Source organism: Schistocerca gregaria, chromosome 7, assembly GCF_023897955.1.
Source record: "Schistocerca gregaria isolate iqSchGreg1 chromosome 7, iqSchGreg1.2, whole genome shotgun sequence".
NCBI lineage: Eukaryota > Metazoa > Arthropoda > Insecta > Orthoptera > Acrididae > Schistocerca > Schistocerca gregaria.
This window is the reverse complement of record NC_064926.1, coordinates 557,164,397-557,190,059: the sequence shown is the minus strand read 5'-3', so window position 1 is coordinate 557,190,059 and position 25,663 is coordinate 557,164,397. Positions and strand designations below refer to the sequence as shown.

Sequence of the window (25,663 nt, the reverse complement as noted above, 5' to 3'; positions counted from 1 at the left end):
AGCAATACCGACGATCATGTCGGTATGTAATTAGTTCTGCCAAGTATAAATATAGATCTCTCTGCCTGTACGGTAGCTTCCTTTCACGCTTACTGATTTCGATAGAAACAGTCCATCGCCATGGGAGCAACAAGAAAAGAACGATGCAAAGAGAATGCGAATGTTCGCTAATCATTTCTTTTTGATCACTGCATTTGTGCCTACTTTAATTACTACAACTGCATGTCCAAAAGACAACAAGGAAAGAAGAAATGGGTATGTGAATGTGAGAAAAAAAGACATACTCCATATTAATTTACTCTCTAAAATGCGATATCTCTTGCGGCGAAACATTGGTTAATAAAGTGTAGCGGGACAACGTTCAAAACATGACTGAAAATACGTTCACTAAATAGAGATAAGAACATCTATGATTGACATGTCATCTAAAGTCGACGTACAATTTTAAAATGTTAGAAATAAGGAAATGAAGTAATACAGAATGCTATGTTTGCAACGTACGTTGTTGTTCTACACTGTTTAGCTCTGGTATTTACAGGGTCACAGAGAAAGCATCCTAGATTTTGGAGGAAAAAGCCGTAATTGTAATGATCTGCACTACAACAGAAACAAGAAGCACAACTTAAGGGAAACCATATGTGGCTTAAGGTCAAAGAAATAGTATCAACAGCACTCGAGATCTTCATACCAAATAAATTAATAAGAGACGGAAGTGATCCCCCCTGGCACAGAAAACATGACAGAAAGCTGCTGCAGGAGCACCGAAAAAGGCAAGTATAATTTAGACGAACGCAAAATCTTCCAGATTGGTGAAGTTTTACTCAGGCTCGAAATTTGGTGCGAATTTCAATGCGAGATGCATTTAATAGTTTCCACAACGAAACTCTCTCTAGAAAAGTGGCGGGAAATCCAAAGAGATTCTGGTTCTATGTTAAGTAAATCAGCGGAAAGACTCAGTAAGCGATGTGGTGGAGGAGGGGGGGGGGGGGGGGGGGAGACAAGGGACCCAACCCTTCGCAGCAGGTGAAAACGTGGCACATGTCTGGCGTGGCAAATGTCCGGTGTGGCAAATGTCTGCACACCGCTTACATCGCAGCAAGATAATGCCCGCCCCCCACGGGGCGAGTGTTCCCACTGCTTGTCTTCGTGCCTGCCAAACCCTACCTTCACCAGAAAGGTCGTCGGATCTCTTCCAAATTGAGGACTTTCGGAGCATTATGGGCAAAACCCTCCTGTCAGCTCGGGATTTTGACGCTCTAACGTGCCATATCAGCAGAATTGGGCACGATATCCGTCAGGCAAATCTCCAACAACTTTATCAGTCAGTACAAAGGTGAATAATTGCTTGCGTAATGGTCAGAGGTGCACCAAAGCGTTACTGAGTTGCTCAATTTGTGAAGCACTTAGTCTTGAACAATCGTCCAATTTTTCTCAAAATTCTGGGGTGCCATTGAAAGTGAACATTGATTTGTATTGCCAGTCTTCATACTCTAGTTAAGTAATGTAGAACTTTTATCAGCGAATCATTGTAAGGTGTTGGTCACCTGTGTCACCACCTAGCTTTGCCATAGTTGCTACCTAATCCTGTTTGTCTATATGACACATTTGTAAGTTATGTACAGTTGCTGGTTGGAAATAAGGCAACTTAATAGCATCAACTACACTACAGGCCATCAAAATTGCTGCACCATTAAGAAATGCAGATGATAAACGAGTATTCATTGGACAAATATATTATACTAGAACTGACATGTGATTACATTTTCACGCAATTTGGGTGCATACATCCTGAGAAATCAGTACCCAGAACAACCACCTCTGACCGTAATAACGGCCTTGATACGCCGGGCCATTGAGTCAAACAGAGCTTGGATGACGTGTACAGTTACACCTCCCCATGCAGCTTCAAAACGATACCACAGTTCATCAAGAGTAGTGACTGGCTTATTGTGACGAGCCAGTTGCTCGACCACCATTGACCAGACGTTTTCAATTGGTGAGAGATCTGGAGAGTGTGCTGGCCAGGGCAGCAGTCGAACATTTTCTGTATCCAGAAATGCCCGTACAGGACCTGCAACATGCGGTCGTGCATTATCCTGCTGAAATATAGGGTTTCGCAGGGATCGAATGAGGGGTAGAGCCACGGGTCGTAACACACCTGAAATGTAACGTCCACTGTTCAAAGTGATTCTAGGCGCGCAGTCCGGAACCGTGCGACTGCTACGGTCGCAGGTTCGAATCCTGCCTCGGGCATGGATATGTGTGATGTCCTTAGGTTAGTTAGGTTTAAGTAGTTCTACGTTCTAGGGGACTAATGACCACAGCAGTTGAGTCCCATAGTGCTCAGAGCCATTTGAACCATTAGCAAAACTGCAAACGCCCTAAATATATTACATCGAATTGTTTAGTAGAGGTCGTTATTATCAAACTCCTCAGCAAACTACGCTTATCTTCGCTTGAAAGTTTGTCGATAGAGGAAACCAGATGAGAAAACGATGCGATGAAAGTAGTTCAAAAAGTGGCTCTGAGCACTATGGGACTTAACATCTGAGGTCATCAGTCCCCTAGAACTTAGAACTACTTAAACCTAACTAATCTAAGGACATCACACACATCCATGCCCGAGGCAGGATTCGAACCTGCAACCGTAGAGGTCGCGCGGTTCCAGACTGAAGCGCATAGAACCGCTCGGTCACAACGGCCGGCGATAACAGTAGATGAATAGTTTCTTTTTTATTTGGGCAAGAAAATAGTATACGACAGAGGAAGTAAAGAGATAAGAAACATTTCCTGAAAAAAAATGTGTTACCAAAGAGAATAATTTAAGGTTTTACAAACTTTCGTGAAAATATTGCTATGGAGAGTGAACGTGTTCCACAGAGATTACACGCAAGGAGAGAACAATCTTTCGGGACGTCAAAGGGAAATGCTGTAGATTAGTTGAATGTTCCATATTTCTAGATTCCCGGAAGGCTTATGTCAGCGTTCCTCACAAGCAGCTTCTAATCGAGTTGCGTGTCAAAGACTACTGTCTCAGTAGTGCGAATGGATTCGTGTCGTCATGTGAGGAAGGCCATACATCATAGTAGCTGACAAGGTCATCGAGTAAAACAGAAATGATGTTTGGCGTTCGGTAACGAGGTATTATAGCCTTCCTAGACTGTTTGCAGATGATGCTGTCATTTACCGTTTTATGAATCACCAGAAAATCAAAACCATTTGTAAAAGGATTTAATAAAAATGGCTGTTAACTCTAAACAATAAAAGGTGTAAGGTCATACGTTAAATCTTGGTTACACGATATATCACACAAACGTAAGGGCTGTAATGTTCTGCTAAATACCTAGTTTACAAACAACATAACTGGAAACTATCGTATAGGTAATGTTGTGAGGAAGGAGAACAAAAAACTGCGTTTTATTGGCAGAACACTTACAAGACGCAACAGATCTACTAAAGAGTCTGCCTACGTAACGCTTGTCCTTCACCATCAGGAGCATTGCTGCTTTGTATGAGCTCCTTAACGGATAGCACTGACGGAGGACATCGGAAAAGTTAAAAGAAAGGCAACTCGTTTTGTATTGTCGGGAAGTAAGGGAGAGAGTGTCACGGATATCGTGAGCGAATTGGGGTGGCAGTAATTAGAGTAAAGGAGTTTCCCTCTGTGGCAAGATCTTTTCACGAAATTTCATCCCCGGATGTGAAAATATTTGTTTGGCGTCTACATACATAGGGAACACTGACATCTTAATAAAATATGAGAAATCAGAAATTGCACGGAAAGATTAAGTGTTCCATTTTTCCGCGTGCTCTTCCAGAGTGGAACGATAGACAAATGGTCTGACGGTGGTTCGATGTACCCCCATCCACGCACTTAAATGTGAATTGCAGAGTAGTCATGTATATGTGGATCTCGGGTATCTAATGATTACGTTCTGAACCGAATCGGGAGAAAGAGACACAAGGCATAGTTTGACTAAAAGGTAGGACACGTTGAATAGGCAGATCCTGAGACATTAAGAAATAGTCACGTTCGTAATGGTTGGAGGTATGAAGGGTGAAGGCTGTGGAGGGAGACGAAGGATTTGCTGCACAAGGCGTGTTTAGAGAAATCAGAACTAGCACGGAAAAAGTAAGCGTTCGACTTTCCCGCATGCTTTTCCAGAGTGGAACGATGGAGAAATAGTCTGACGGTGATTCGATGAACCCCAAGCCACACGCTAAAATATGAATTGCAGAGTAGTAACGCAGATGTGGATCTCGAGTAGCTAATGAGCAGGTTCTGAATCGAATCGGGGAAAATATAAATTTATGGCAGAATTAGACAGTAAGGAGGGAAGCATTGACTATACATCAGGGAATTACGAATTTGATTAGACATTAAAGAATAGTCACTTTCATTATAGATCCCAGCCCTGGTCTCTGCTAGTTCGCTATATGTAACGTTCGAAACGGATCGTGGGACATTCGGGAACATTCGCTTCTTAACGGGTGTCAGTCCCAGGCTGTGCTACTTTGCTGTTTAAATGCTAAACTGATCAACTAACGATTCGGCGTTCAATTGAAAACTAATAAAATACAGCAAGTTGGCACATTTCGCTTGCGAGAGAAATGCGTTTACTCTATGACACATAGTTGCTCCGATGTGAGCGGACCACTTAGGACTAAAATTAGCGATCAGTGGGTACTCTTGTTATAAGAGACGCGAGCCTGCATATATATATATATATATATATATATATATATATATATATATATATATATATATATGATACTGGGGCTAATAACTGTCTATGGTTGGATGCCATTTGTAAAACAGATTGGAACTGAGTTATCTGACTAGCATAGAAAGATATAAAGAAGCCATTCGTGTTAATTTTCGCATTTTTGCTGATATGTTAAACGATAATTCTATCAGTTTAAATTATTTCCAGAAGATTATGAAAAGTGAATTTGTGCTAAGTTTCTATACAAGAACCTTCGGCCATTTGGTCGTGACATTTGCTGGTGAATCTGCAAGCACGGTCAAGGAAGTTCGGAAAGTGTTTTCCTGTAATTAAGAGAAATCTGCTTTACGGCTACGCACCATATAATCAAATGCGAACTCAATAGCACCGTATCCGAGGATTCTATACAATTCCCTATTTATGAACAGTAAATTCACAGACGACCGTAGATCTTCGGTGGCTACTTCTACACTACGAGATCGACGCGTTCCAAAACTGCAGTTGTACTGTTATTGGCAAGTCGTAATTTTATTTCAGTACATTATAGCACGCAGTTTTGGCGAAGACATCGCGATTAGTGCTTGTGTTCATCGAAGCTTTGACAATATAGTACAGATACATTAGGCCTTGTTATCCATTGTTATCGCGCAGAGAAGGTATTGATTGTTTCTTGCCGCTAACATACCTCACATTCGACCAGAATCTTTTTGGATTTTCTGCCAGGTTTCGAGACAAAGTTTCGTTGTGGAAACTGTTATAGGCGTCTCGCATTGAACACCGCGCTAAGTTTGGAGCTTCTGTAAAGGATCACCAGTCTTGGGGATTTTGCGTCTGTTTAAATTTGGCATGTTCGTTTCGTTGTTTCTGCAACAGTCTTCTAACCTATTTTGTGTACCAAGCTCCGTCGTTTGTTAGTTTATTTGGTATAAACCTCTCAATTGCTGCCGATACTATTTCTTTGAATTTAAGCCACATCTGGTCTAGACTTACATTATTACTTTGGAATGAGTGGAGATTGTCTCTGAGGAAGGCGTCGAGTGAATTTTTATATGCTTTTTTGAACAGGTATATTTTTCGCTTATTTTTCGGGGATTTGGGAATTACAATATTCAATCTCGATACGACAACCCTGTGTTCACTAATCCCTATATCTGTTTTGATGCTGGTCCTTGGATAATAAACGAGAAAAATTTCGTGTAGTTACGAGATAAATTTTGTCAGTGCAGAAGCACAAGACGTTACAATTAAACATCCTTATTAATCTAGATTTCAATTACTTCAGTCGATTGTTAAGTGTATCTTCAATGTATCACGTACATTAACTACATACACACACCTGTACAAGCTAGAGTGGCAATTTAACGCACACGATAGAACGCATCATTACAACAAGTATAACCGTGAAATAGGCTACTTTTAGCAGTGACACAGTTCAAGTAATGTTATCAGGCCGCAGACACTGTAGCCGACCACGCTTACCCGACGCTGCAGCGGCGAGGACGGAGGCGAGCAGCAGCAGCTCCGTTGCCATGGCAGCGGGCGCGCGGCCGGCGCGCTGCCGTCGGCAGACACTTTGCACACGACACGCAGCACACAGCACAGCGCCCGCGTCCTCTCGCGCGCGCTGTCGGAGCGGCACTGCCTGCCTGTCAGGCGCGCCGCCCTCCCCCCACCACGCCCCCTCCTGCGCTGCCGGCCACACCCCATTGGCTACTGCCTCTCAGCCAAACTTTACACGCGTTCCGACAACACTCCACGACACGTGCTCGCCACTGGCAACTGCTACCTTTAAGGGGACCCGGAACGTCCTATACCTCCGATGTGAAATGTAAGGAACATTTTCTTATGAACTATTAACACCAAAATGATGAAACTCTTACAGTATAATATTACATATATTTAATACCATGTACCATATGGATTTTAATTTATTGGTGTTTTTTGGGTAGATATTAATTATTTTGCTACTGAAAATAATTGACAAATTTTTTGGCATAGTATCTTTGAAATAAAATCTGTTATCAATTATACATCAAAAAAAGGCTATGATACAAGGTGTATATTGGCACTGTTTACATTCTTTGAAAATTTTAAGTCTTTATCTCTAATAGTTTAGCAGAAAATGTTCCTTATATGGCAAAAAAGTGAACTTGTGGAAAACGAGTTTCAAAGTTTCACTAACGTTTTAGTGCAATCCAGCACCATAAGAGGGGTTTTCACTGTCATTAGACATCTCCCCATCTAGCCTTCTTTTCACACCTTTCATTCTTTGTCTGGCTTGCCTCTCACACTCCTTTTCTTTCCTTTCAGCATCCCGTTTGAAATGGTTCAAATGGCTCTGAGCACTACGCAACTTAACATCTGTGGTCACCAGTCCCCTACAACTTAGAACTACTTAAACCTAACTAACCTACGGACATCACACACATCCATGCCCGACGCAGGATTCGAACCTGCGAACGTAGCGGTCACACGGTTCCAAACTGAAGCGATTAGAACCGCACGGCCACACCGGCCATCCCGTTTCCTCTCATTGTCTATCGACATCATTGCACTCACCATGTGCTTTCCGGGCATCACATCCAACTTCTGCAGCACATTGCACTTTATAATGTTACCTTCGTTGTACGTAGCAATGGCATCATATACTCCAAAATGAAGAGTATGAATTTCCACAAACACATTTTTTTGGGATTCTGGTCCAAATTACATTATTCACACTCTCATTTTGATTTTGTGTACGTGCATGGAGACATTTCTTCAAAAGTTCAGTTGCAGAAAGATCTCTGAAAATTGTATTTATAGCCTTCATGACAGTTTCAAGTAGACTATGACGATGCTTGTATACACGTTCAGATCCCTGATATTTGTTGTACTTGCACCAGGAATTGGGTCCCTGTGGGCATAGTCATGTAGTGGTTCCCCGTCAGTCGATAAGGTGTGGTAATAAAGTGCCATTACAGGCTTTTCCATTGCTTCAACACTGTGAATATTTTGTCTCAATGCCAGTCCATAGTCTCTATGCAATCTGTTGATAACCTCGTCTGTCAATCTTTTAGCTCCACCCAAAGGTTTTCCATCACTGAGTACTTGGCCTTTCGTTGTGGTCTTCAGTCGACGCAGCCTTGTTCCCATACGTTTCTGAACGTGTCCTATGCACTGCTGTTTAGTAATGGTAACATCATTTCCATAAGGTTTCAGCTCAGATACAGCAGCAAATGACTTCGAATCACCATCACCCAGGAACTGTAGGTATCTGACCTTGTAGCACAGAAGAGAGCGACTGAAAATGTCTTTCACATCGGAAACTTCCACGGCCACACTAGACCCACTGTAATTCCTTCGACAGTTTTCTGCATGCTCATCCTTCGCTCTTTTAGGACACCTACAGTGCTTGGATTTAATTACAACATCTATAACTTTTGTAGTATCAGCACTTGTCCCCGTTATTACCCCATTATGTGAAGTGTGCCCGCGCCTCTCCCACGTACCATCTAGTGGGACAGTCAGGTCCCGAGGATTCTGAACATCTGGAATTTCTTCATTCACCGCCACAGCCTCCTCCACTGCTTCTTTCGTGGATTCCTGGGCAATATCTTCAACACAGGATCCAACAACCGAGTCATATTTTGAGAATTTCGTTGGTGGTGGTGGTAGACTCATTACACCACAAAACTTTAGACCAGCAGAGTATCCCTTACCGATTGACTTTAGAGCTCAGTCCGGAACCGCGCGACTGCTACGGTCGCAGGTTCGAATCCTGCCCAGGGCATGGATGTGTGTGATGTCCTTAGGTTAGTTAGGTTTAATTAGTTCTAAGTTCTAGGGGACTGATGACCACAGATGTTAAGTTCCATAGTGCTCAGAGCCATTTGAACCATTTTTTTCACCTTAGAGCATAAACACATCTAATATTTAAACCATAGTACTTGCTTTTCTCACTATCAGTTTCACCTGGGCCTATTTCGACATATTCTGAGTTCCAAAATGAAACACTGTAGTGACAACCAGTACAATGGAGACAGATTTCTGCTGCAAGTCCTATGCGTCGCTTGACATTTACTGACATACTCAATTTGGAACATTCCTTACACAGTACTGAACTCTCAATCACCTTTGAGAGCAATGAAATGTTAATTATTTCTTTCACATTATCCGCACTACACTTCGCCAATAAACTGCACTATTTTTCAGTTGATCCATGCAACTTGTTGCTTGTGCTAGAGACAGGAGTAGATTTCACTTCATGAATAACCTCCCTATTTTCAGAATCATTTCCCAAGGTCGGAGAAATTGTCACAGTTCCACTAGTGTACCTCGGAGGAGGCTTCTTCCTCTTGTAAACTCTGTCACTAAATCGAGGCATATTTGATGAGTTCCAATTACGCAATAGAAATACAACACAAATCGTGCAATAACCACCAAATGCTCAATGTAAACAACAGTATCCAAACACTACAATACGCAGACAAAACAATTGCCCACCAAATCGTGTTGCCAACATAATATAAAGTCTTTGGAAAGACCGGAAGTTTTGAAAAACGATGTTTTCAGTGAACATGTATCCATGGAAATTCAATGTCGCGACATGCCCTCTACAGCACATTATTCAAAATAATATTTTCAATACTTGGAGTTGAGATCTGTAGTATTTTATTTCACAATAAACTGAAAACCCAAAATTTTATCATTTTTTGGTTCCGGGTTCCCTTAAGAGGGTTTTACGCGAGCGACTTCCCGGTCAAAATCAATCACTCGTGATGCACGCAGACCCCGTGCCAGCGTGTAAATCAGCAGCCGAACACGACGCAAGGGGGTAAGAGATGTCAATGATCAACAAATTTTGCGATTCTGAGGAAGCTGAAGACAGCGAATGCACAGAAACGGCAGACAGTGACGTCGCCAGCTAATCATATACCACTGAGCTCCTTCCTCATCCATATCTACATACATACTATAGTCAGTCAGGACCTATGGCAGTCGAGTTTAGGTTTGTTCTGCGCAACTGCGTCACGCATTCTTCGACAGCCAATGAGCGTTCATTAGTGCCTGGGCGCACTTCTGTGAATGTTACAGCCAATGGAAACATTTTCACAGCGAGCTATTCAGTGAATTGTTATTATACATACGTCAAAAAAGTTTTGCATCACCTCGGTTCCGAGAGTTCCGGAACCTGTACAGAAAATTGGAATAGAGATCAACATAAACATCATTTCCGCCCTTTTTATTGCTCATAAAAATCACACTGGGTGTTGTACCACCATACAGCGAGACCTTCAGAGGTGGTGGTCCAGATTGCTGTACACACCGGTACCTCTAATACCCAGTAACACATCCTCTTGCATTGATGCATACCTGTATTCGTCGTGGCATACTATCCACAAGTTCATCAAGGCACTTTGGTCCAGCGTGGAACCTCCATCTTGCTGCATTCGCTGGACAGTGTGTCTAAGGCGTTCAGCCTGACCGGGTTGCCTCCAAACACGTCTCCGACGATTGTCTGGATGAAGGCATCGATGAAGAGAACGTGATGCTAATCCTGAGCGGTCCATTCGGCATTTTGCTGGGCCCATTTGTACCGTGCTGCATGGTGTCGTGGTTGCAAAGATGGACCTCGCCATGGACGTCGGGAGTGAAATTATGCATCATGCCGCCTATTGCGCACTGTTTGAGTCTTAACACGACGTCCTGTGGCTGCACGAAAAGCATTATTCAACATGGTGGCATTGCTGTCAGGGTTCCGCCGAGCCATAATCCGTAGGTAGCGGTCATCCACTGCAGTAGTAACCCTTGGGCGGAATGAGCGAGGCATGTCATCGACAGTTTCTGTCCCTAAGTATCTCCTCCATGTCCGAACAACATTGCTGTGGTTCACACCTAGACGCCTGGACACTTCTCTTGTTGAGAGCCGTTCCTGGGACAAAGTAACAATGCGGACTCGGTCGACCTGCGGTATTGAGCGTCTAGGCACGGTTAAACTACAGATAACACGAGCCGTGTACCTCCTTCCTGGTGGAATGACAGGAACTGATCGGCTGTCGGACCCCCTATTCTAATAGGCGCTGCTCATGTATAGTTGTTTATATCTTTGGGTGTGTTTAGTGGTTCAAATGGCTCTGAGCACTATGGGACTTAACATCGGAGGTCATCACTCCCCTAGAACTTGTGGGTTTAGTGACATCCCTGACCAGTCAAAGGGACTGCGTCTGTGATACAATATCCACAGTAACGTCTATCTTCAGGAGTTCTGGGGACCGGGGTGACGCAAAACATTTTTTGATGTGTATATTTGTTGCGAGTTGTGAGCGCTTATGGTATTGGTAAGCGACGAATTCTACTCAAGCAGCGAGGGCATAGTTTGCAGGATACAAGCTTTCCTCAAGCACAAGGCACGTGCAGGCGCATAACGCACTGTTGCCTGGAACCGGCAGTCCCTGTCTATGGCTCGACCTGCGCGAACGGCCATATTTCGTGAATCAGACTATAGAGATGAAACGGATACCTGTTTGACCGGATACCGCATGTCCGGCCGTCCTATATGCCAGATAGCAGGATATTCGGCTGCCGAACATTCGATCTAACATTGCCACGGAACAAATAGGCTGTGTTTAGAATGGTACTGACAACGGACTGCACGGATAACCGGTACAAGCTGCTCGTTAACATGAGGCGACAGCTTGCTCACAGTGGATCCGTTCTCATCCCTCACCTTTTGGCAGTATCAAGGAATTTACTTTAGATTAAAATCTTTTGTCTCAAGGCTGTTGGCATCTATTTTAACCTTCTTGGGTAGAGCGGATGCCATGCTTGAAAGCGAGTGCTGCATTACAACTTTTGCTATTACAAAGACACAGAATACAAGTGAATGAGCTATATCTGTCTCGACGAGAACACAGCGAATACTGTTCACTCTTTCCTCAGTTACTGGAATAACCAGGAAGGTTTTACGAATACATGATATGAAGAGTGGAATTCTTTTCCTATGGTATAGATCCCTGCACTTTGTACTCAACACGGTAACCAAACTACGAACCTCGTCAGAAATTGTATCAGTAAATTACATCATTAAGTAAAGATTAACGTTCGTAACTTGAATGACAATGTTCTCTGTACTGTCTGAAATGACGACATGTATTTACTGGCGTAAAAGACGAAGTTATCTCTTTCATATAATGACATTTAAAGATGAACCAGAATCCTTACAATGATTCAAACTACATGATAAAACAAGACCAACTGATAGCAAAAAGGAATGATAGTATAGTATCTGGTGTACCACTACTTGCAAACAAACTTTAAAGCAATGAAAACACCACCCTACTGTCATAAAAACAAATGTAATAATAATAATTCTCAGACAGCTATGCCCTCCTACAATCTAAAAAAATTTCGCTATATTAACTATAAGCATAATATACGCCATACTTCGTGAACGAATTACTTTTTTTGAGGTTATAATTTACTCCTAAAACCTCCGAAAAAAAATTTGCCTGGTTGTGGGTTCCTATTAAGATGCGCTTTCAGTTAGTAGATCCCGAGCTATATCCTGATTATGATATTTTTATCCTCAGGATGCAGAAACCCCTTTTTTCGTGGACTGAACTGTCAATTTCTCACAGTCAGTATTTCTTGTGTGAGAATATCAGCAGATTCGACAACAATGTGGAAACATATAGCTTACATCATACGTAGAAGCGCCGGATAACTTCGGTTAGTTTATTTTATTGCACTCTTGCTTGTATGTTCTGCATACAATACTCATTTTCTTCATAATCTCTTCCTGCCTAATGTATGGATGGGAAAGATGCGACGGCTCTATAATTTGATAGCTGTCAGTGCTATTTTGCTTTTATTCTTGATCATAATTTCCATAGCTGTGGAAACTGACGATGCAGGGAGATAAAGAATAATAAAACGCTTTTTCACAGCGAAACATCAACACAAACACTGACCACCATCTTCTAAAAGTTTTCGTCAGTCAAAATTTCTCCCAACCACGTAAAGTACGCTTTACATTTGACAAACTCTTCAAACAGTGGCGTACACGATGATATATTTAGGCAGACATATTAAAGTTTGTCAAATTGTTTCATCGTGTACGAGGTCCTCATCCCGCTATTGCATGACTTTTGCTTAGGGAAACCAGTTTCAGTTAAAAAAAATTTCTGACGGTAGGGTCTGGCATACACAATATATTCCGTATCAGGCTGGATAAACACAGGAATTTTAATTTAAGTTTGATTTCTTCTATGTTTTAAGTTTTTTGCTATACGGAAACAAGCCTAAAATATGATTAATTATTAATCGCTTAGTTACAGAGACACGGAAAATAATGTATGTTATCATTAAGCATCACTTTACATACCTTGAAAACCTAACTAGACGTGATGTAAGTGGAAGAAGAAATTCGCACATTCAGCTGTTTTCGCATACTCAACTTTCAGCAAAGATGATCGATTCTGAACCGTTTCTGCCAACACATAATGCTAAACACAGTCTAGCTCGACGCAGCCAGACTGTGTGTTACCAGACGGCTTGACGTTATACGTAATTTACGGTTCGCTGCGGAATGACAATGCCATGCAATAGAGGGTTAAGGCCGTGTTCACAGTGGCACCGGCGACGGTTGGCAGACATGTCTCCTGAGGTCCCGATAACATCGGCCGAGAGCTTGGTCACAAAGCTTCCGATCTCCTTTGTCGGTTATTGCAAGACCACCTACAATAAATGTATTGTAGGTGGTCTTGGTTATTGGCAGTATCAAAGGAGATAGATTACGTTAGGCTAGAATCTTTTGTATCAACTTCCTTGGGCGGGATGAAAGCCGCGACACATCAGTGCTTGTGGACGAATGCTGCATTCCGAATGTTGCTATTAAAAAGACGTTGACTGCATGTCACTGAGCCTTAACTGTCTCTAAAAGAACACGGTGCGTACTATACATTCTTTCATCAGTTGCTGGAATAACCAGACAAGTTTTGCGAATATACGAGACCGAAAGAGACCAAGCCATTCGTTTGGTCTCCTTATACGTAATATGATGATAAATATCAACTAGAGAGTAGTGAGGTGGCAGGATCTAGGAAAAAAAAGCTGCTGTAACTGTGTGAGGCCGTCCGCTGTGGCCGAGCGGTTCTAGGCGCTTCAGTCTGGAACCACGTGACAGCTACGGTCGCAGGTTCGAATCCTGTCTCGGGCATGGATGTGTGTGATATTCTTAGGTTAGTTAGGTTTAAGTAGTTCTGAGTTCTAGGGGACTGATGACCTCAGATGTTAAGTCCCATTGTGCTCAGAGGCATTTGAATATTTGTAACTGTGCGAGATGGCTTCAAATAGCGTCTAGTCTTGGTTACCGTTTAACCTGGTATGGGTCTGTTCTTTGCTTCTCTGAAAGAGTTTGGAAACCGCATACATGATGGCTCAGGACAGGCGTTGATGGATCGCAAAAAGAGCAGGGCCTGGTACACGGGACGACTCGGACATTTGCGAAAACAGCGCTGGGCCTTGCCACACGTAGGGGGGCGTGTGTTGTCTGCATGAAAGTTGTGTGGCTGGGCGGGCCCACCCAGCGGTCAGAACTTTTGTCCGTCTTTATAACTCTTAGCTGTCAGGTTGGAAATAAAGAGTAATTTTAACTCAAAATGGAACCAATTATTCATCAGACTGGAAAACAGTTCACCAAGGAGTCCCACAAGGTTTGATACTAGGTCCCTATCTGTTTCTTTTTTTACGTAAATGACCTACCACTTCCTATTGATGTTCATTCAGTCTTATTTGCTGATGATACATCAGTTCTAATTGAAAATGAGGCATCTCAAAATATTCGAGAAAAAGCAAAAAATTCTTAAGTAAAACTTGAATCTTGGTTCTACCAAAATGGACTAAAACTAATTTTAACTAAAACCAAAATGATGCACTTTGAAGCTGAATCAGTAGAAAGGAGTGAAATGAAGATAACTTGCAATGATCGGGATATCATAGAAGCAAACCACGTGAAGTTCTTAGGCCTAAATCTCGACAAAAATTTAAATTGGAAGGTATACGTAGATTACTTAGCAAATAAACTGAACAACTTAGCATTTGCAATGTGTGTTTTGTCAAGTGACACAAACATGGATACAAGAAAGGTAGCTTATCACTGCTACTTTGAGTCAGTTATTCGTTATGGCATAATCTTCTGGGGATATTCAGCAAATGTCACTAGGCTCCTAGTATTACAAAAGAAAGTAATTAGAAACGCGTGCGTTCTACAAAAAAAAGAAAAAGGGAATCTTGTTGACCACTATTAAAAAATTTAAAAATACTATCTATCCCCACACTTTGCATATATCACATGGTGGTGTTCCTATATAAAAATCAACATATACTAGACACTTTCCGTTTTGACCACAATTACAGCACTCTCCACAGAGATAACTTCAAACTTCCAACACATCGTTTAAAACTTTATGCCCAAACGCCAGAGTATATGGGGTTACAAATTTTCAATAAAATAAAAGTCAGTAATATATTTCTCCTGGTGGAAAAGTGTTGTTATTCTGTCGATGAATTCACTGAGGACAGCTTCACAGTCTGAACACTGGGATTGTATTACATGTATTATTTATTTATATGTGTAGCTGTAACTTATAAATGTAAAATATAATGTAAAATTTTGTATTTTTCTTAAAAAAGTGAAAAAAGTTTCTTTTGTAAACCTTGACATGTCTCCTGTACATCAAATCAAATGATTTGAAAATTGTACGCAATGAGATGAATAAATCACATATCACATATAGCCCATCTCCACTCTAGCCATGCATGAGCAGGAGGAGGCCGTCCTGACGCGTTCAGATAGTGACTCCAGGAGACAACCATCTCCAACTTTAGAAAATACACGAAGAGGTCACAGAATTAGCGGGTCGCCTCGGCACTCTTCTTAACTTTTCCAGGACCTGAGGACTGAGGCTACTCCCTGGGCGCGGAAAACGCCGACTGGTAAAAATACATGTGACTTTATGAGGCCGGTTATACAGAGGGAAGACTTGAGAGAAGAGGGGAGGTTAGACAAGTCTTATGTGACGTTCTTTCTTGACGTAATCTCTGATGAAGAAGCAGTTACATCATTGGTGGACAGGAAGTGCTGGAAATAATCATTTATGGTCTTGTTGTTTTGACAGGAACGAAAGAGCAGGCTGCTCAGTTCTGACTGCCAAGACGGAGATTTAAATGTGGGCCTTGGCGCTGAGCACATCTCTGTAGGCTGCGATCCCCACTGCAGCAGCAAATGGGGGCTCCTGTGCCTCAGTTTGCAGCAGCGAGACTGTATCATCGTGCTCGAGAAGACAGAGCCGGAGCCAACGCCCTGTTGGATAGTTTATTATTCATAGCAGCAGCAGCAGTACGCTCACGACAGTCCCTGACCAGAATTCAGCCTGAGCTGCAATCATCTGTTCTACGTCCATCAGCGTGTCCGTAGCCGCGTGAGTCATTTTCAGTTTAACATTCAGCCGAGCAGTTACTGTAATCGACCGGTAGCAAAGTGTCAGATATTTTCTGAACGTCAGTTGCATTTATAGCTGCTCCTTTTAACTTTCTAAGTAACTTTGCCAACAGGAAGCTGCATTTTGTTTGGAGCTCTTAGTGCACACTAACGGAAAAAATTTTCAGCGCCAAGGAGTTGTGCGACATAAACGAAATCTTGTAGACGACATCTGAAAGATGATATCTACATCTACATCTACATGACTATTCTGCACTTCACATTTAAGTACTTGGCAGAGTGTTCATCGACCCACAATCATACTGTCTCTCTACCATTCCATTCCCGAACAGCGCGCGGCAAAAACGAACATCTAAAACTTTCTGTTTGAGCTCTGATTTCTCTTATTTTATTTTGATTATCATTCCCACCTATGTAGGTTGGGCTCAACAAAATATTTTTGCATTCGGAAGAGAAAGTTGGTGACTGAAATTTCGTAAATAGATCTCGCTGCGACGAAAAACGTCGTTGTTTTAATGACTTCCATCCCAACTCGGGTATCTCCCCTGTTACGTGATAATACAAAACGAGCTGCCCTTTTCTGCACCCTTTCGATGTCCTCCGTCAATCCCACCTGGTAAGGATCCCACACCGCGCAGCAATATTCTAACAGAGGACGAACGAGTGTAGTGTAAGCTGTCTCTTTAGTGGACATGTTGCATCTTCTAAGTGTCCTGCCAATGAAACGCAACCTTTGGTCTTTCCAAGTGAAGTTGTTCGTAATTTTAACACCCAGGTACTTAGTTGAATTGACAGCCTTGAGAATTGTACTATTTATCGAGTAATCGAATTCCAGCGGATTTCTTTTGGAACTCGTGTGGATCACCTCACACTTTTCATTATCAACTGCCACCTGCCACACCATACAGCAATCTTTTCTAAAACGCTTTGCAACTGATACTGGTCTTCGGATGACCTTACTATACGGTAAATTACAGCATCATCTGCGAACAACCTAAGAGAACTGCTCAGATTGTCACGCAGGTCATTTATATAGATCAGTAACAGCAGAGGTCCCAGGACGCTTCCCTGGGGATCACCTGATATCACTTCAGTTTTACTCGATGATTTGCCGTCTATTACTGCAAACTGCGACCTTCCTGACAGGAAATCACGAGTCCAGTCGCACAACTGAGACTATACCCCATACGCCCGCTCTTCCAGTTTCGCGCCAGTCGCATAAGAGTTGCGTTAGCAGGGGGCACTATCAGGATGCAAATCGGGTGTGCTTTAAATATACGCTGTAACGGTCGTGAGCATTAGTTATCTTTGAGCTTGGACGTGCTGAGTTGATGTTAGTCAAGAACGCCTTTCAGGTGACAAAAACGCTTTTATCAACAGCTCAACAAGTTTGAATGAGGTCGCTGGATATTCCTCCTGCGACATTGCTGAAAGACTTGGCAAAAATATAGCCACTGGACATGACTGCTGACAGTGACGCTCACGAGAATGTGCGGTCGCAAGAAGTCTGGACTCCGGACAGGCAGCTGGCACTACCGAGAAGGAAGACCGTCCTGTCCAGCGCATTTCTCTGTAGCACCATACTGCATCTACAGCAGCAATTTGACCAGGAGTTGGCACTATAGGGACATGACAGACTGTTATAAGTCTATCACTTCAAGGACAGCTCCGAGCCAGACGCCCTGTAGCGTCTATTCCACAGACCCCAAACCACTACCATTTCCGACATCAGTGTTGTCAAGTGAGAGCTCATTGGAGGGCAGGGTAGAGGTCTCTCGCGTTTTCTGATGAAAGCTGATACGACTTCGTTACCATTGATGGTCGTGTGTTTGTTAGAGGGAAGCAAGTTGAGGACCTGCACTCAGCCTGTCTGCGTGGTAGACACACAGGACCTACACCTAGAGTTTTGGTGTGGGCTGCGATTTAATGCTACAGCAGGGGCGCTCCCACGCACCCTGACTGCAAAATTGTAATCAGTCTGGTGATTCGACTTGTTCTGCTGCCAATCATGAACAGCATCCCAGTGGGTGTTTTCCAACAGGATAACGCTCACCCACATACCACTGTTGTAACCCAACACTCTCTACAGAGTGTCGAAATGTTGCTTTGGCCTAGATCTGACTCCAATCGAGCACATATGGGACATCATCGGAGGAAAACTCCAGATACTAAAATGTAGAATTTCACGGCCGGAAATATCATGTCCATTATAATTATCCAGGCTGTTATGCCGTGGTCGGTTGATGAAGTCCGTGTCAATTCCGAACGTTTAAGCCTGCCAAGGACGCTCGCAAACCATTGGAAAAAGCTGGAGTGTATAGGATTCCATGCAGCTGTGGTGATGTTTATGTGGGTACCACTAAAAGAACTGTTTCTAACGTTTGTAAGAGCACAAGGGAAATTGTAGAAGAGGAGAAACGGAACGATCAGCTGTTGCGGAGCATGCTTTCCAGCCAGGGGACCACAATATTCGTTTCGAGGACACGCAAGTACTAGCGGCCACAAGCGGATACTACGAAAGGCTCTACAGGGAGGCAATCGAAATCGCTAAACACCCTAATAATTTCAATCGAAAGGAGGAGGGCGTGAAATTGAACGGTATATGGATGCCAGTGTTGAAGAAGATGTGTACCACCCGTCCACTACTGGGTGATGGCAACGGCTATCGACGGCAGCGGACAGCGGCCAATTGCACTGACGTTTTCAAAACACGTGACGTCACGCCGCGGCGAGGTAGCGCGCGGACACGGAATTTAGCGGCGGTCAGTAGCGAGCCAGTGGGTGTGTTGGACCTTCCATTGAGGTGCGGACCCCCTTGAAGATGTCTCCCGCAGTCGGAGACGAAACGTTGGGAATTGACACGGAATTCATCAACCGACCACGGCATAACAGCCCGGATAATTATAATGGACATGAAAACTCCAGAGTCTGCTTGCTTGCATTCAATACCATCGTGTCGATCGATTTGTAGATTCTCGCTTCACCGAGAGTTTTCTTTTGAATATTAAAGCTGATTTCGTCGACAATATCATTTTTAGTTGCCGAAATTGCTCTTTCAATTAGCCAGTCCGGATTTATATAATTGTAATAGCAGTTGCACCGGTTATTAATGTACCAGCATTTCACATTTGCAATGGCTTATGACAAGCTTACGTGAACTTGTGACCTTGCAATGTTACCTAGACAAATGTATTACACAAATTTCATTACTCTAGATTAATTGTCTTTTGGTGCTGTGATTTTTTCCCCTCAGTGTATTTCATGTTTGTCACTTCGTTCGTTGACAGACAGTCAGATGCGTTTCCATATTTGTGCTTTGTTTGAATAAATAAATATGATCATTCAAATCGTATTTTTATTGATCCCTTAAATATTTTCATGTTGATTGCAGCTGGGGTACTCGTCTTCGCTCAGGGAGTTGATATGAGATTGTGTAGCAGCTGGAATAAAAGGATAAACTTTAAAGTATAAGAGGTGAAAAAATTATCGCGTACATATTGTGATAACTATTTATAACACTTGTTTTTAAATAACATTTTTCATGTTGTTATCCGGGATATATATACAGGGTGTTTCACTAAATGTGTTTGCCTCTGTAAGTTACGAAGTAATAGGCGACGGAAATATTTATTGCCGTAGGTCACCATAAGAAACGTTACACTGTCTGTGGAGCTATGAACATAGTTTATTGTGTTATTATCCAAAGAGTTGCAGCAAAAAGATACATTTTTTTAAATGGAACAATAGTCTTTTCTATCATGCACAGGAATCAGTAACACCAGCTGTGTATACATCAATTTAAATGACATTTCTATCACTTTTAGTTTGGGAGCTACAACCCTTTAAAATTTCAGGAGAAGATACCACACGCTGTACATAATACATGGCAGAGTGGTGGGTGATGGATGTTCTAGCGGTGGGAAATTGATTTAAATGAGATGTTCAAATGTGTGTCCATGTTCCTGAATGCACAATGTAATGTGTCTTCTTAGGATCTGAGGACGAGATGTAACATCGCCGGTGTCACGGAGCAACATGCGTCCTCGATGCCGGGTTTTATATCATCTGGGAATGTGGGCTCAGTGACATAAACACGACCGTTTAGACATCCCCACAAAAAGAAATCTAATGGTGTTAAAACGGGCGACCTTGCGGGCCATTAATGAGGACCATGGCGCCCCAACCACCTTCCTGCAAACCTGTTGTTTAGTTCTTCCACAACAGCGCGCGCAGAATGGGCAGGGTGACTTTCGTGCTGCATCCACATATGGACTCTCTTGTGTAGACACACAAGTTCAAGGAGACCACCCAAGCTGTCGACTATAAACGCGGGCTATAACTCACCTGTCAGTGCACCTCGGAAGTAGTGTGGACCGATGATTTCATCCCCAAGAATTCCACACCATAGTCCGCAGCTCGTGGTCGTGCGGTAGCGTTCTCACTTCCCGCGCCCGGGTTACCGGGTTCGATTCCCGGCGGGGTCAGGGATTTTCTCTGCCTCGTGATGGCTGGGTGTTGTGTGATGTCCTTAGGTTAGTTATGTTTAAGTAGTTCTAAGTTCTAGGGGACTGATGACCATAGATGTTAAGTCCCATAGTGCTCAGAGCCATTTTTTTATGTTGTAGCTTTTTTCCTTTGTAATTTTGAAGTTTATCTCACTGATAGTACCTTATCGAGGTGCTTCCATCCCAAGTTGTACTAAGATCTAGTTGTTTGTTGCTAAACATTTATCTTCTAGGCGAATGAGTGTTTCATCGAAGATGTCGTCGTTGAATCCGAAGGTCATTTCAGGATGAGTTTGTCGGATTTGGTACAGTATGCCATCTCTCATACTGTCTTTGACGGAGTCCCGTGGCTGTTTTGGTTTCGGTGGGTTGCATGTTGTCTGCATTATGGCGAATAAGTCACTCATTTGTTCAGCTGAGGCATCTTGTAGTGTTCATTTCCAGTGTTTGTCGTTTCCCAGTAGTCCTAAGCGTTGGCATTCTTCTCTGTACGTCTGGGATAGGTACCCGTCAATAGTCTTGAGATCTGGAAACTTGTTGGTTCCCGTATTTCGTGTAGCAACATCCGGAGATAGAAACATTCGGCATTGTTCGGATGTACGATGTATACTCGGCCCAATGCGCCAGTTTTCAGGATTCGTGGGTGATCGTTTTTCTTGTTGTGTTCCACGTATAAAAGGTAAGGCCATCGACATACAGTAATGTTTTCGTGAATAGATCCATTTGGCACAGTTGGTAAAAAGCTATTAGTGTTGTGTTCGTTGTGTTCTGAGGTGGTTCGTTTGCAATTTTTCTAGCTGTGTCTTTAGTGAAGTAAATCCCCTGAGCATTCCCCAACTGTACTGCTAGATGTTGCACAGCTGGTTCGCGTTCGTGTATGGGAAAACCGAAAATCCAACACACTGCTTCGTTACTGTTGATGTATCTTCCCCTTTGAGACATGAAGATCTCGCCGTTCTGTTTTGAGGTTCGCTGTCTTTGGCTACCTCAAATACTGCCATTTCACTCCCTTTTTTCACATACTTACAGACATATTCGATGGATTTCACTGAATTGGAATGTTCTACATTTATGTGTGCTTGGAACGTTCTGGAAAGTAATGTGTTATATGGTACTACTCATTGGTTATCTATTTCCAGTTAGTCGCTTTCTCGTATTCGTATTTTTGCTGTGAAGCCACCGTTTTCGGGTGACCGTCTTCCGAATTTGGAACTGCCATTAACTACTGTTTGTGTGGTCCAAATATGGTCCTGAGTATTTTCCACCATTCATACATGGCGAATTGGGGTTAAATGCCCGCAAGGTCCGTGAATAATGTTTTTCACTACTATCTTCTTGTGGATTGGGAAATTCAGGTTGGATGATGTTGTTGTTATGTTTTACGTCGTGTTCCTGGAGGAAGATGTCGCTAATGTCTACCATTTTTACGTGATTACTAGCCACGGCAGCTACGTTTTCAGCTTCATAAGTACGTCCTGTGGCTGCCAGCGGTGTGAGTCATTGTCTACTGTCTCTTTGTTGGCACACGTCGTTATTTGGATTAGGAGACCTAACTTCCATAAATTCACCTAACCGTGAGCTGAATTCTGTAGTGTAGCCTTATGACATGGTGTGAGTGAAACAGTCCTTGTTTTTGCCATTCGCCTGTGTACATCCAGCATCTAACGCCTCCAAAGATGTGGTATATTGTGATGACTTCGATAAATCTCATTTGTTTTTGACGGAAAACTCGGGCTATTATGTCGCGTCGATGCATGGGGGCTTGTCCGTATTTTATAGTTGTTCTTTGATTTTTGGCCACGCCCAGTTAAGTTGCACATGAACGTTATAAAGTGGTCAGGTCGCCCACATTTTCTTATATAAATCATGGCATCTTGAGTGTATTCGTGTATATGACTCGAATTTCCTATGTATGATGAAGGAAAGCTTATCATTGTTCCACTCTCGTCAATGGTTGCGTCATTTATGATTGTGTTTCTGATTCAGTCTTATGTAAAGCATCCGTTCTGCTTCTGTTTTTGCATACATATCTTCCAGAATTCGTTGGAATAAACGGCGAGAGTTGAGAGTGATTATGTGTTCCATTGTCTCTGATCATGAAGCGGTAAGCATAGAACTCCTTGGAAGCGAGTTTTTTGTTTTGTTTCTCCGCCTCTTTCAGGTTGATTTGTTTCACATTAGAATAATATCCGTTCTCTCTGTGCAGAAATATTAATGGGTATTGGAGGGCATCATATGAATGGTGTGTCTCCGCAGTGCGTTGTAGTCCTTCTCTTCTTCATTGTACAATTATTCCACAGCTTGTTTTCTTTGTCCACAATTATGATGCCGATCTCGTCTATCTCAGATGCACTAAATCGACATTTGTGTTCTCCATATGATCCTATGTCGGCTAAAATGATAACTTTATAGTCTTGTTTTCGGGGTTTTGCTTCAGAACTGGAAAGAGCTTCTCCTCTTTTACGTTTCGTCAGTGTCTAAAACATAAATCAAATCACCTTTTTATTAACAAATACAGTAATTACACTTTTCACACTTTATTTTCTAATTGTAGTAAGTCATTGTGTCACTCTGACTACTTACATTTCACTATTTGTTTTTATTCATTCACTGCACTACTTTTTCGGTTCCTCTCTTCCTCACTGTTAGGAAATTGACGTTCCAACCCACGACGGGTCTTGCTTTATATACAGCTACCAATAGGTAGCCCCACCAGTGGCGGATTCCAGAACATACCAAAACGGCTTCGAATGGTCCATAATGCTCCAGAACATTCCACAGCATTCTAGAGTGTTCTGAAATGTTCCACAATGACCTGTGATGTTCCCAAACATTCTGGAACCTTACAGAATGTTCCAGACTATTCGCGAACATTCCAGGACATTCCGGAACATTGTGGAATGCTTTCGAATACTCTCGATTGTTCTGGAATGTCCTCAAGTACTTTCAATGTTCTACAGATTTCTAGAGAGCGAAGCTTCTCGGCCTTTATAACTTCAAAAGCACACCCTTCAGGTAAAAACGGGAACATTCTTCATGGGTGGGGGGTGGAGGGCTACCACACAAAGTACTAGAAGTTATATACAACTTGAACTACAGCGGTGTAAAAGCAAAACATGTTGCATCTTGGAACAGGATCAAGTTACGGGTGATTGTGATTCACGAAAGGAAAATAAGGTATCCCAAGGAATACTCAAGTCCGATTGGTAGCAATAACGTAGGTAGTGTAACGTACACAGGTAGGAAATCTGTAAAATAAAGTGAGCACTAGTGACGGTAAAAGGTAAAAGGAGGCCTTTCCACGACTTGTAAAAGCAATACTAAGGATTCGTTACTGTGAAGAAATAGAAAGTGAGTGGCCAAACATGCCAGTGACACATGGTACTCCATTGCATACACGCACATCTTCACCAGACAGAAATAGTGAGGCTGCAGATGATAGTTTTGACATCATATAATTTTTGAAAAATGTGGAAAGAAACACCTGAAATGGGGAAAGATGCCAGGGAAAGGGAACAAAAGGTACAAAACTAAATAAAGAATGAAAATGGAGAGACAAGATAAATTAGGTAATTAGCAGAAGAACTGAAGAAAGAAGCTCAGGGGCACGAAAAGCCAAAAAGATAGCTCAAAAAGCGAAAAAAAATTGCAAGGAAACAGTAAGGGAGAGTCGTGAGGTGATAAAGAAAATACCCAGTAGAGCTGGAAAAGTAGAGCATGGACAGGGGAGAAGAGGAAACTTTCGGGTGTGCAACTGAGTCAGTTGAAGCTGCAGGAGTGTCAGGAAAAGATAGAGAAATGGGTTAATAATACGAGGACCCATTGGGAAGGTTGAGGAGCATTCCAATAAAAGCTTAAAAGAACAACAAACCCATTAGAAGTTCAGGATCATGAGAAAACAGAAGATGCAGCCGCATACTTTGTGTAAGGTCTGATGTGATGACCCTGATAAGAATCGCAGAAACCCAAGAGGTACGGACACTTTTTGTACTCAAGAACCAACAAGAAAGTATCAACTAGCAGCAGTGGAAAAGAAATGAAGAGGCAAATAAGAATTACAGCAATCTGCAATGGAAAGTCAGAGTTGCGTTAGGCAAGGAATCAGGTTTGCTCGTGGCACGACACAGTAATCACACATGCGGTGGAAGGGAACGCTGTTACGGTCAAAGCAATAGTTTTTATTAAAGTACTGCGACCATGACTGAAGGTTTTCAGAAATTACTGAAGCGATTCACCTTTTGTTTTATTATTCAATTTTTATTTTCCACTAAGTTTCGAATCGCCTAGCAATTCATTATCAGATGGTACACAGTTTTTGTGTGTTTGCAGCTTTGTGGGAGTTGTGTAGAATTATTAGTACTGTTGGTTTGTTCTTAGTGTGCACGTTGGTTTGGAAAACAATGTATGTTTTCTATTGACGTTAATTTTGCACTACTACACAAAATCTCTTTGGTTTACTTAGGTTTTCTAAAGCATGTGGCTAAATTTGTGAAGTGCTGTGCAATTAACGTCACTGGAAAACACACGTTGTATTTTCCAACAACAAACCAACAGGCACTAATAACTCTACACAATCCCTGCAATGCTGCAAACGACCAACAAATATGTACCTTCTGATGATGCATTACTAGGCTATTTAAATCTGTCAACGGAAAATAAAAATTGAAGAATAAAGCAAAAGGTGACTGGTTGCAGCAATTTTTGGGAACCTTCGATAGTTATAAGACTCACAGCAAGCCCAGACAGTTAAGGACAAGGGGTACTGAGGAAGCAACTGTCAGGGCATGTGGAAACGAAGTGGAACAGTTTGATTTCAGGCATTTCATGCAAGTACAGGAGTTTCAGAATTACGATATAAATACAGCAGAACACACTTCATCTCAGGACTTGTATTTCACAATTTGATTTATCGATGCCTCCGCCACGGCCAACACAAAATAGAACTCATG

At 42.4% G+C, this 25,663-nt stretch overlaps 1 protein-coding gene across 1 annotated transcript in view; it reads right to left on the bottom strand.

Annotated features, from left to right (window-relative positions):
* LOC126282475 (uncharacterized) overlaps positions 1-25,663 on the bottom strand; it is a 392,608-nt gene that overhangs the window by 329,699 nt on the left and 37,246 nt on the right. Inside the window, exon 2 of the mRNA XM_049982132.1 lies at positions 6,207-6,416. Within this exon, the coding sequence (XP_049838089.1) occupies positions 6,207-6,416 (210 nt within the window). The remainder of the gene's footprint in view (positions 1-6,206; positions 6,417-25,663) is intronic.